Source organism: Gastrolobium bilobum, unplaced genomic scaffold (genome assembly GCF_033153095.1).
Source record: "Gastrolobium bilobum isolate Gb01-03AN ecotype WA unplaced genomic scaffold, APGP_CSIRO_Gbil_v1 utg170788, whole genome shotgun sequence".
Lineage (NCBI taxonomy): Eukaryota > Viridiplantae > Streptophyta > Magnoliopsida > Fabales > Fabaceae > Gastrolobium > Gastrolobium bilobum.
The window spans coordinates 6,849-18,833 of record NW_026895863.1 but is presented as its reverse complement, the minus strand read 5'-3'; the positions used below and the strand labels follow the sequence as shown (position 1 = coordinate 18,833).

Here is an 11,985-nt window from a genome sequence, read left to right as displayed (position 1 = left end):
AGGTAGGAGGTCCTTCGAAAGAAGACGCAAAAAGCTCATATTTCACAGCGAGTGTGGAATACAGAGCATGTACGAAAAATTAAGACCAGGCGTGGGAAGCCACAAGGGGGGCCACCTACCGGTGCTATTCCACAGGTTGTCGAAGAGTACCTAAGACAGGCGGGATTCATACATGTTGCCAGGATGCAACATATCCAGGTATGTTATTTACGTCGTTTTGTATTTATGTAATTATTCAATAAAATTCATTAACACGTGATAACTGCGTAATTTATCATAGATCGATACATTTTTAATTAGTGCTCTGGTCGAGAGGTGGAGACCAGAGACACATACCTTTCACATGACCCAAGGTGAGATGACGATCACCTTACAAGATGTGGCAGGCATATTGGGCTTGCCGACTGACGACATTGTCATCACCGGATCGATCTCCGAAGATTGGCACGCTGCTTGTGCTGCTGTTTTTGGACATGTTCCAGAGGCCGGTGAGTTCCATCATTCCGGCGACCTCCGCATCTCATTCTTGGATCGGCATTATACCCGGTGGACTGATCATGAGGGGAATCACGCTGCCGAGATCTACTTCATAAAAGCCCACATTGCCCGGATGTTGGGGACTTGGTTGCTGGCGGACAAGTCTGGAGGTAGAAATTATGGTTGCCGGCTTGTCCCGTTGCTAGGTGGGGGATTTGAGGACATTGGCCGATTCAGCTGGGGATCTGCGGTTTTGACACACTTGTTCAGGAATTTGTGTGAATTGACAGATGCCCGTCGAACTGACATGGGTGGTTGCCATATTCTCCTTCAAATTTGGGCATGGATACGATTCCCACCCATTGCTCCACCCCTTCCTCCTCATCCAGAGCCGGGCACACATTATGGATGCCGGTATGATTTATTTACTTCATTTGATTTCGATAATGTATGGTTGATAATGTATATACTAATTGTATACTTTTTGATTATGGTTGATAATGAATGTTTCTGATTGACAGGTTTAATACTGTAGAAAAATTTAAACCTCATGAGGTCATTCATTATCGGGCAACATTGGACACACTCTGTAGAGATGAGGTTAGGTGTTGGATACTTACGATGTTGTTATTTCTCTATGGGTTTATTTTTTTTGTAACTCTATATATTGTTTCGCTTTTTTTTGTAGGTGGTTTGACAGCCATATATCGATTATGAGTGGCTTGACGTGACTCTAGAGCAGCAGTACCTGTGGCTTGCTGCCACACCTATTATCTACTTCCACACAGTAGAGGCATGTCAACCGGATAGGTGCATGCGACAATTCGGTCTTGATCAACCCATCCCGGATAAATCTAGAAAGTTGAGAGGAATACATGATCATACTCTACGGGGGAAGGTTGAAGAGAACTGGAGACATAAGCTGAGGGCTCACATTGATCGATGGAATACCAGGATTTAACATATTGTACTGCCACCTCCATTATATGGTTTGATATCACCTAATCATGCGTACATGGAGTGGTTTAGAGAGAGGGGAAAGTGCTACATATCTCGGAGGGCAGCAAAGATAGGCCGCATGGTGAGTTTTGTACATATTTTACATTTGTTTCACATTTCTAACATGTTTTCGTAATATGCAGATTGACAGTCTTGAAATGCTTTATCATGCAACAACGGCGAAGGAGTTTACTCGATTTGGCCTAGAGTATATCCACGAGGAGATTGGCCGGATTATTGGAATATTTAGCGAGAGTTCTCGAGTTGATGAGCCTGGACCTGAGGCACCCCCCGTGCAGACACAGCCTGATCCTCAGTTGATTGTGGATGTTCCTCGTAATAAACGGGAGGGACGCGGATTAGGACGTAGACGTGAGAGAGTTGCTGTTTAGCCTGTCCCGATTATGGCACCGAGACCAGTGGTCGAGACTCAGGGATGGTTCAGACCTGCAGTCATTGGTCCTACTTACGGGTCACAGCCGATTTATCATCACGGATCGCAGTATGCGGCAGGTCCTAGTCAGGCGGCGTCTGAGCATCCTTACATGAATGGACAGGAGCCAGTTTTCCAGGCGAGTCTGATGGCTATGGCAGGAGCGGATCCGGCATCCTCGCAGCCTGATTTCCAGCCATATTCACAGGGACTTGATGCCGATTACCCCTTTTGGTCTGCAGAGGACTCGATTGAGTTGTATCGCTCTGTAGGCCTGGTTACAGAGAGCCATGACAATGGGGAGACTCTAGCCACAGATTCTCATAGTCAGGGACACACCCCTTTTGATGTGCCAGGCAGTAGTGCAGGACCATCAGATGATTTCATTCGTGCGGCGATGGATGACTTCCACACTCCACCACCACAGGCACATGCACAGGTGCATCAGGGAAACCCATTCTGGGACAGACGGATACTGCCAGATAGGGATGCACGACATAGGCCATGGCCACCGTGGTCGTAGTTTCATTGCCATTTGGAGTATTCACGATGTTGTGGACTGTTTCATATTGTTATTATTTTGTTATTTTGTATTAGTTATGATTGTAGCATGTTGTTATTTTGTGGACGCTACATTATTATATTATTTAGACTATTCACTATTCTTTATTATTTATGTTTTGTTTGTCGTTCTTTGTGCATTCATGTTACAGTAGCTAATAGCATCAGTTACTTAATAATACAAGAATAAAAACATACATCAACGGAACGTAAAAAGTCCGCCATAACGGACATTACAATTCATACAATAACATAACCAACAGCAAAATAATGACATAATATGTATCTCAATCTTTTCTCCCATGACTTGGACATCGCCGACGATTATGGCCGCATTGTATGCACGAACGTGGTGGCCTGTTGCATCTACCTGGTTCTTCTTGACCAATTCAACAACAACTTTGGAGTGACGATGAGCTGATTGAAGTTGTGCAACAGCATTTGTTCCTCTCTCAACAAAATATGCAACCAATCTACTATATGTATGCTTAATCAATGCTATTATAGACATATTTCTGGCCCCCTTCAAAACCCTATTGACAGATTCAGCCAAATTTGTTGTCATATGACCGTACCTCCGTCCTTCAATATCGTAGGCGCGCGACCACTTTTCCTTAGGAATCACATCAATCCACTCAGCAATTTGAGGACTACTTTCACGGAAACTCGCAAGATTCCTTTCAAAATCAACCATTGCTGGAGTATAACCTGCACAAATTGGACATGAACGAATTAAACATAAATTCACAGTCATAATGGAAAGAAATAATTACGCATCGTGTCAATGAGTATACCTAAATTCTTTAACATCCGCTTCAAATCTTCATTCCGAAACTTTTGATTGAAATTACTTGCAATATGACGAATACAGAAGACGTGATATGCATTTGGCAGCTTCCAATTAGGGTTATTTTCCACAGCAGATATTATGCTTCGATGCCGATCGGATATCAAACATATGTTTGACATGGTAGTAACATGAGCACGAATATTAACGAGAAAATAATCTCATGCTTCCAAAGTTTTGCCTTCTACAATGGAAAAAACGATCGATAAACATTCATTATTACCATCTTGGGCTGTGGCCACCAACAATTTCCCTTTGTACTTCCCATATAAATGTGTTCCATCAATTTGTATGACGAGTTTGGCAAATTTGAACGCCTCACAACACTGTCTAAACGTCCAAAAAATGCGATGAAAAACCTTTTTTCCAGAAACTAAGCTCTGCTCCGCATAAAGATCATTTGTTTGTATATGATAAAATGAACCTGGAGAAAAGCGAAGCATGTATTCGCACCACCTTGGCAAAAAAGCATACGATTCCTCCCAATCACCGTACATAATTGCCATCGCTTTCTGCTTCGCATACCACGCCTTTCTGTAGGAAACTTGAAAGCCATATTTAGCATTTATCCTTTCTTGCACCAAAGAGATTGACACAGATGGTTCTGACTTTATCATCCCTGCATTGAAGAGGATATCAGTGCCTCGATAACATCGAACGAATTTAATTGCACGGCAGTACGTAAACATTGACATGTCAATACGGTAAATAAATACGTACTTATGACGAGATCTACAATAACGTCCGCATCGAGCTGTCTATGACCTTGGGAAATGTGCTCATTCACACATTCGTGTTTTCCACCCCATCTCGTAATCTTCCAATTTTCACAAAACACCGGTTTGATCGCCCTTACGCGCCACAGACAACCTTGATCATACGCACAACATTTCATGGACAACTTTGCAGGCGTGCTCTCAATTACAATGGCTTCTTGATGCTCCCTAATGAGGTTGTGCTTAAGTGCCATTTGAACATCTTTTTTTGTTGCAAATTCTTGATTGACAAATAACATGTCACCCAGTTGCCACGGACCTTGTATTGAAGCCGATCCAGAGACCGAACCATCAGTACATGATTCTTGTTCGCTCTGATAACTCCAATCAATGTAGGAATAATGCGGAATTCCTTCCCAAAAAGGAATAACATCTGTGTCACCTGCAATTGCGGATTATAGTTTTTTAATACAAACTTACTAATTCAGGTATTAAATCAGTTATCTATTCAGCTATATACAAATGGGATCAATTACCTTCATGGTGAATACCGAACGGGGTAGACGCAATGTCATTCAACTGCGGCATTTGCGCGACGACTGGTTGATGGAATATTGGGATTTGAGACGCACCCATCTCACGGGATTCATCTCCTTCTGAAGCACTAGCATCCTCCGCCAGAAGACGTTCTTCCATTGCCATATTTTCATCGTCGTTATCGTCATCTTCGTCGTGCATTTCCCAAGTCGGATCATTTTCATCTCCCTTAGAAAAGTTACCAACTGGAGACGCATGAGCAGCAGGAGAAGCTGGAAGACGGGGAGAATTTAAATAAACTGACCTCACCGGTAAGGGAGCATTCTCGGTTGCGGCGATGTCGACATACAACTCTAGAAATCTGTCCTTGACTGGTTGCAAAATTCTTCCATTGTTATCTCCAAGTCTTCATCGTCAAGCACTTTCAAACTAATGTATTTATCACCTTGCCACACCCTTGTTGTGATCTCAATGATACATTGGTTGTCTGGAAGACTTAATTTCTGCCGAATTCTCTGATGCAGTTCGCCAATGGTTGTGTTGCGTTGGATACGTGTCGGCCTTTTTTCACCTTCGAAGATGACACCTCGTCGACCTTCTACCTTCCTACCATTGTAATATAACACAACACGAACAAAATCAGGATTTGAGCTCATTTTTAAATAGAATAAGAAATAAAATTCAAATACTAAATTAAAGATAAAGGAATGTTGGTGGAGAAGAGAGATATGAACAGTGAGAGAAGAGTATGAATTGAATGGAGGGGGTGGGAAAATATATAGAGCACACATGTGAAGCCACTTTTGGGCGTCACATGTGAGCCCAAAAATGGCGTCACATTGTGCAGTAGATGTGTAATTTTTTACAAAACAATATTAAATGCATAATTATTTAATTTAAATGCATTATTTTAATTTTTTTGGGAGATAAAAGTTTTTGAATCCCCCAATGCAATAATTGTCTTCCAATGCTTGAAAAATAGTACAGCACGTTAATTTTTAATGTTTCATCATAAAATTAAAATTTTGAAGGGCGAAGGAATGTGATCCTAATCCTAACTATTTTCATATTATTATCAATTTCAATTTCAGCAAGTGAAACTTTGTCGTTGATCATTAAATATCATAAAATTTATTTCTCAGTTCCTTAAATGTGTTTTATAGTACACATTAAGGCTATTTATTGCAATTGATTTACAGCACACGTTATTTGATTTATTGCACTTGGTTAGCGCTATGAATAGACCTTTCTCTCTGCCCATACATGTGTAGTACTGTTTTAATGTAAAAGAGAGTACCGGTACTCGCACATTGTACTACCATCACAATTGGAATTGGAACTCAATAGTTATTCAAGTACAAGTGTACAACCCCGTTTTTTTTTGTTGCTTAAAAAAGGAGCTTTTACATTTTGTGTACTGCATAATTCTTATGCTTTACGGAATCAATTCCACTGAGAGGGGACAGCGTTTGATGAATGACAAAGCCCACTTTTACATTATTGCATGCAAAAACATTTCGCCAACCTATTTCTTTTCTCTTTAATTTTCTGAACGGGATTTAAGTTGATTGAGAATAGAATATCAAAAGTTTCCATTACTAAAAAAAAGTAAAAGGAGATAGATACTTTTATTTTAACACAAATTAGAAATTAAAAAAAAAAAGAATAGTAAGATTTATACACAACATGACATGTATCATTAAAAACAGTATTGAAGTTAAACCGCTTTTGGAATTTTGGTGCAAAATGTTTGAAGAATGTCGTCACTCGGTATCAAACCTATTACCAATAGAGTACTAAATTAATGGATTACTAGTTTATTTACCCATTTTCTTCTTGAATTTATATAAAGATATGTAATAATTAATAAATATATAAAAGCAATTAAATTGTACCCAATCATTGACAAATTCATTGATTGAACCTTCAATTCCGGTTCAACCGGTCAGATTAGTTGGGTCGGCCGATTTTAATAATTCTTCCTAATACTATTGGGTGTATGGTAATAACACAAACCACTAGGCTAAAGCACTTATAATATAGCTTTTATTTTATTTATTCTCTAATCACCGGATATAAAGTTATCTTCAGTGAGCAAAATGACGTCATTTTGAGGTTATAAGATTAAAATTTTATAATGATAAAAATTAATATAACTATGCAATATATTAGAATTACAAAAATATTTTGATTTCTGCCCAAAACGACATCGTTTTGGGCTCACCGGAGATAACTTATCTCTATTGACTAGAGAAATTCTGTACCCTTTATTTATTATATATTTTTTACAGAAAAATATTTCTGCAGTTAATGTAGATAAATTATCTGCATTTACTTTCAAAACGACGTCATTTTGGGATTGAAAGATTAGAAAATTATAATTATACAATAACCCAGAAATAAATTAAAATTACAAAAATACCATGATTTTTGCCTCAAAACAACGTTGTATTGGGCTTACTCTAGATAACTTATCTGCAGTAAGCCAGTAACTGCAGAAACAACGAATCCTATTTTTTCTTGGAAAAGTATTTTTCTTGTCACTACCGGAGATAAAGTTATCTTCAGTGAGCTTAAAATGACGTCGTTTTGAAGTTATAAGATTAAAATATTATAATGATAAAGACTAATATAATCCTACAATATATTAAAATTACAAAAATACCTTGATTTCTGTCTCAAAACGACGTCGTTTTGTGCTCACCGGAGATAACTTATCTCCATTTACTGGAAAAATCCTTTACCCATTTTTTATATTGAGAAATTATTTTCTTATTTTACATGAAAGAGTTATCTAAGGGAGCAAATCAAAGCAGTGGTAAAATTGTTCCTTCATGACTGAAAAGTCATGGAGGAGTATTTTATTTTATTTTTTACATGAAAGTGTTATCTCATGCTCTTCTCATATCAAAAATTATGTCACTAATTTTTTTTAAGGGAAAAAGTTTCTGATGTTACCTTAGATAACTTTATCTAATGTTCATCGAAACGACGTCTTTTTAGGGTTGAAAAATTAAAAAATTAAAGTGATAAAGACTATTAAACCCTGAAATAAATTAAAATTACAAAATACCATGATTTCCGTCCCAAAACGACGTCGTTTTGATGAACATTAGATAAAGTTATCTAAAGTAACATCGGAAAAAACAAACCCTTTTTTTTAATGAGTGATGGGTCCGAGTATATTATATGGGTTCGCTTTTTCTGCAGTTACTGCAGATAACTTATCTACAATAAGCTCAATACGACGTCGTTTTGGGCAAAAATCATTGTATTTTTGTAATTTTAATTTATTTCAGGGTTGTAATAGTCTTTATATTTATAATTTTTTAAGATTTTAATATCAAAATGACGTCGTTTTGGAAATAAATACAGATAACTTATCTGCATTAACTGCAGAATTTTTTTTCCCATATTATATATATATATATAATAAGAGATAAATATTTTCATAAGAAAATAGAACCCGTTTCCTATATAGTCTGTGCCAACGGTTCAATTAGTGATTGACTCACTGATAAACCGATAACTAATAAATTCGGTATCTTAACCGAATCCATAACCTCCCTCCGACTTTAACAACGTTGCTTAAAATAGAAGCAAATGTCCTAAATGAAACGTTTGAAGATTGAACATAATTAGAGGAGATTCCCGTTAAAACCATAAAACAAAAGGAATTATAATTAAATAAAGTTGATGGCATTTAGGTTACGTTGGTTATCCGTTATGTGAAGAGCATTCCATTATCTCTGAAAAAGTTGTTGACACTTTGGTTGGGGAATCCTTCTCTTTGTGTCGTTCCTTGCACCACACCAATTCTGATTCTGAGGGGTTTTGGTGGGTATAAATACACCACTCCCTTCAACTCAACACTCCATTCCATCACCACCCAATTTTTTAATATCTTGTTCCATTTTGGTTCACTTTCTTTCATACCCATAACCATGTCTTCTCAGGTACTGAATCCATTTCCTGCTTCTTTTCTGGGTTTTTGATCTTTAGTTTTCTTGTGCTTGATCATTGTGATTCTGGGTCCTTTGTTTATTTATTTATATTTATTTTGGAGGGGATAGGTGTTTGTTTGATCTATAATTATTTTTGAATTTATTTTCTTGTCTTGGTTCTTTGTTCCAGATGTTTTTGCTGAAGTTGACTTGTTTCTTAGTTGAGATATTATGATTTGTTGGCTCTGATTTAATAGTTTTCAGGATTGAGTATTCAGGGTGATTTTGTTGCTATATTTACGTAAAGCTGGGATCTTTTGTTTGAAGTATGATTCCCAGAAAATTTTATTCTAACAAAAATAGGATTTCAGTTTTTTTTTTTTTTTTTGGAACCCTTAAAATGATCATGAATTGTAAAGTATTAGTTATTCTTGAGTTTGAATTAGCTTAGGATTTGCTCATAATGATTATTCTAAGAAGTAGCAGAAGATCAGGACTGGCTTTCAGTTCTGAAGGGTTAAAAACTAAAGTGCTTTTAGTTGCTTGTACATATGCTTTCGTTTTCATCAACCATCCCTTACTCTATCAACGGTTACAGAGCTTGCCCTGAACGGTTGTTTTGTTGCTAACATATCTGATATTCTGTTATATCTTTTCTATGCTTTTTCTTCAACGTTATTGCTTGCAAACAAATTAATTACTAGAACTTCAAATCTAATACTAAGAAAGTGAGAATGGTTGGTCCTCTCTTTTTGGTTAGAAAACTTTAGATTATGGTTGCAATGCACTTGTATTAAAAGCTGTGGTTTTGTTTTTCATTTAGTTTGTGGAAGTAGCCTTCAATTGGTACTTACACAGTTACACTCTTTAAATATTACTGCACATGGGTAGTTACTTTTGTTTATATCTGGACCTACAAAATCTTAAAGTTGTGCTATTTGATAGTTGATTAATCTCTTGTTACTACCTATATGTCAGATGCCCTGCTCTGTGCTCTTGCTCTACATTGTCCCTTTCTTTCTCTTTTAAATTGATTCTAGTTCCTATTAAGTTCAAGTGTGAACGTGTTTCTTTTGTATGAGGGTGTTGGGGTTAAGATGATTATTTATGCTCTGCTTTATTAGTCTGAAAATTGTCTCTGTACTATCGCAGACTGTTGTCCTCAAAGTTGGGATGTCTTGTCAAGGATGTGTTGGAGCAGTGAACAGGGTTTTGGGAAAAATGGAAGGTATGTTTTATTCCTAGAGCAGACTCTGTCTAATATATGATCTAAGATGAAAGTGGTTTAGTAATTGTAACTATGCAATATCTTACACATTGATGTTATTGCCTTGCTTTCTGTTAATTTTCAGTAAATATATGCTGTATGATTCACATTCTAGTTACCAAAAGTTTTTGGTTTTGAATGTGTGTCAGCTGTTTCCTTAATGCTGATATTTTTTGCTATTCATTTCGTTTTTAAAATGTTTTAATCTGTGTGTTCCTTAGGTCATGTGTGCAAGAACTTTCAATGGCATTTGTAACAACAGCTGAAAGTTCTTGTTAATGATATTCTGTGTTTCTTGCACTTTCCTGTTGAGCTGTGATTGTTGTATAATTATGGGGTGTCTGTTCATAAATAACTCTTGGATTAGACTAGTGATGAGGGGTTTGAATAGTTTGCATGAGGTCATAGATTTAAACCTCATAATATCCAAAAAAACAATTGTATCCAAAATACAAAAAAAAAAATAAAAAAAATACTCTTGTACATCAAGAATAATATCCTGCACAAGTTGTTACTACTTACTAGAATGTAGAGTTTGATGTGTCTTGTACATAGGGCCATTGAAAGCCTTCCTTAGGTGACGAATGACCTATTGTATCCTGTGTTCAACACTTGACTTTGTGTCAACATATCCATGATCTTGTGTTGGATATCATGAATAAGCACTAGGACTCGAATTGATTTTCTTGAATTTGTCTTATTATTTGCATGTATGTGCAAGTGATAAGTTTCTTATCTGTATTTCATTATCTAATTTGATCATTTCCTTCAGATTTGAGTCATGTTTGAAGGATTTTCAAAAGCTTTCAATTTTAGTTAGTATTGTGTGACACAACCAAGGTGATGGAAATAAGTTTTTTGTACTCATATTGCAATGTAAGTGTGAAGACATCTGAAACAACATATATGAACTTCCTAATTTCTGACATTGAGCATGTCATTTAAACATTTCCCGGAGAAGAGATGGGCATTAAAAAATGTTAAACCAGTATCTACTCTAGCCATTTTAAGAGTTATTATGCTATCCTCCCTATCCTCATAATTTTGCTTTTGAAATTGGCATTGGAACTTCTTCTTAAGGTCCTTAGATATGAAGCATTTTTTTCTGTTGTGCTTTGCTAGGATGCAATCTGAGGCTATATGATATTGTGGGTCAAAAAGTTTCTTATTTCCTCAACGGTTATGGAATTCAAAATAATAGCTGAAAATATAACGAAATTCTTCAAGTTTCAATGTTAATTTGCTTCAATAGTTTTGGTTTTTGTTTACTTGGTAAAAGAATATGATGGAACAAAACAGGCTGCGTCAAATCTTAACAATGATTGCAGTTCCTGCTAGAAAACCCTATACCAAGTAAATTTCCTGCTATCGTGAATCAAAATAACAGTGCTAATATCTATAGGTGTGGAATCATTTGACATTGATTTGAAGGAACAAAAGGTGACAGTGAAAGGAAATGTTCAGCCAGAGGAAGTTCTGCAAACCGTTTCCAAAACTGGGAAGAAGACTTCCTTCTGGGAGGGTGAAGCACCAATAGCACCAGCTGAGCCTGAAATCAAGCCTTCAGAAACTGCCACTGTTGCCTCTGCTGAGCCTGAAAACAAGCCTGCAGAAACTGCCACTGTTCCTTCAGCTGAGCCTGAAAACAAGCCTTCAGAAACTACTACTACTGCCTAAGAAGACACTTGTGGTTTTATTTCTATGTTAAGTGGGTCTGTTACAAATACTATTTTGATGAACTTTGTGCATGTCATCTGATATATTTGATGTGCTGGTATCTAAGCTACAATAACTTGTGGCCCATTTTTCTCATGTGCTTAAAGTTTAGAATTTAACTTGTTATTGTACCTTGTTATTGTACGCCGATTTTTCACGTGCACTCCCTATGCCCTTTACATTTCTAATTCGTTAGGTTTGTGAGAAAAATACCTATTTCCCAAAAAAATACACAAGTTTTTGTGGAGCTCCTTCAATTGTGGTGGTATCTATTTTAGAGTGGAGACAAAACTTGAGCTACTCCATTTTGTTTCACTCCACTAACTCAAGGCACGCCTCACCAACACTGCACGTTGCAACTTCGCTCACTCACTAACAGTAAACGTATTTTGGCATCTTGCTCACCTACATTGCACCCACCACAATGTTCACTTTCATCACTCACATTTACACACCACCACAACATTTTAATGCACACACAAGACCAC

The 11,985-nt window shown here is 36.9% G+C and overlaps 2 protein-coding genes across 2 annotated transcripts; both read left to right on the top strand.

Moving 5' to 3' along the window:
- The first annotated feature begins 568 nt into the window (after positions 1-568).
- LOC133296485 (protein MAIN-LIKE 2-like) lies at positions 569-1,283 on the top strand. The gene is made up of 3 exons (XM_061495483.1): positions 569-891; positions 999-1,077; positions 1,166-1,283. Exons 1-3 carry the CDS (start codon positions 611-613, stop codon positions 1,172-1,174), a joined length of 369 nt encoding a protein of 122 aa, XP_061351467.1. The 5' UTR covers positions 569-610; the 3' UTR covers positions 1,175-1,283.
- Positions 1,284-8,349: 7,066 nt separating this feature from the next.
- Positions 8,350-11,660, top strand: LOC133296486 (copper transport protein ATX1-like). The gene is made up of 3 exons (XM_061495484.1): positions 8,350-8,526; positions 9,667-9,742; positions 11,184-11,660. The coding sequence occupies exons 1-3, from the start codon at positions 8,515-8,517 to the stop codon at positions 11,456-11,458; spliced, it is 363 nt and encodes a 120-aa protein (XP_061351468.1). The 5' UTR covers positions 8,350-8,514; the 3' UTR covers positions 11,459-11,660.
- Positions 11,661-11,985: the final 325 nt, after the last annotated feature.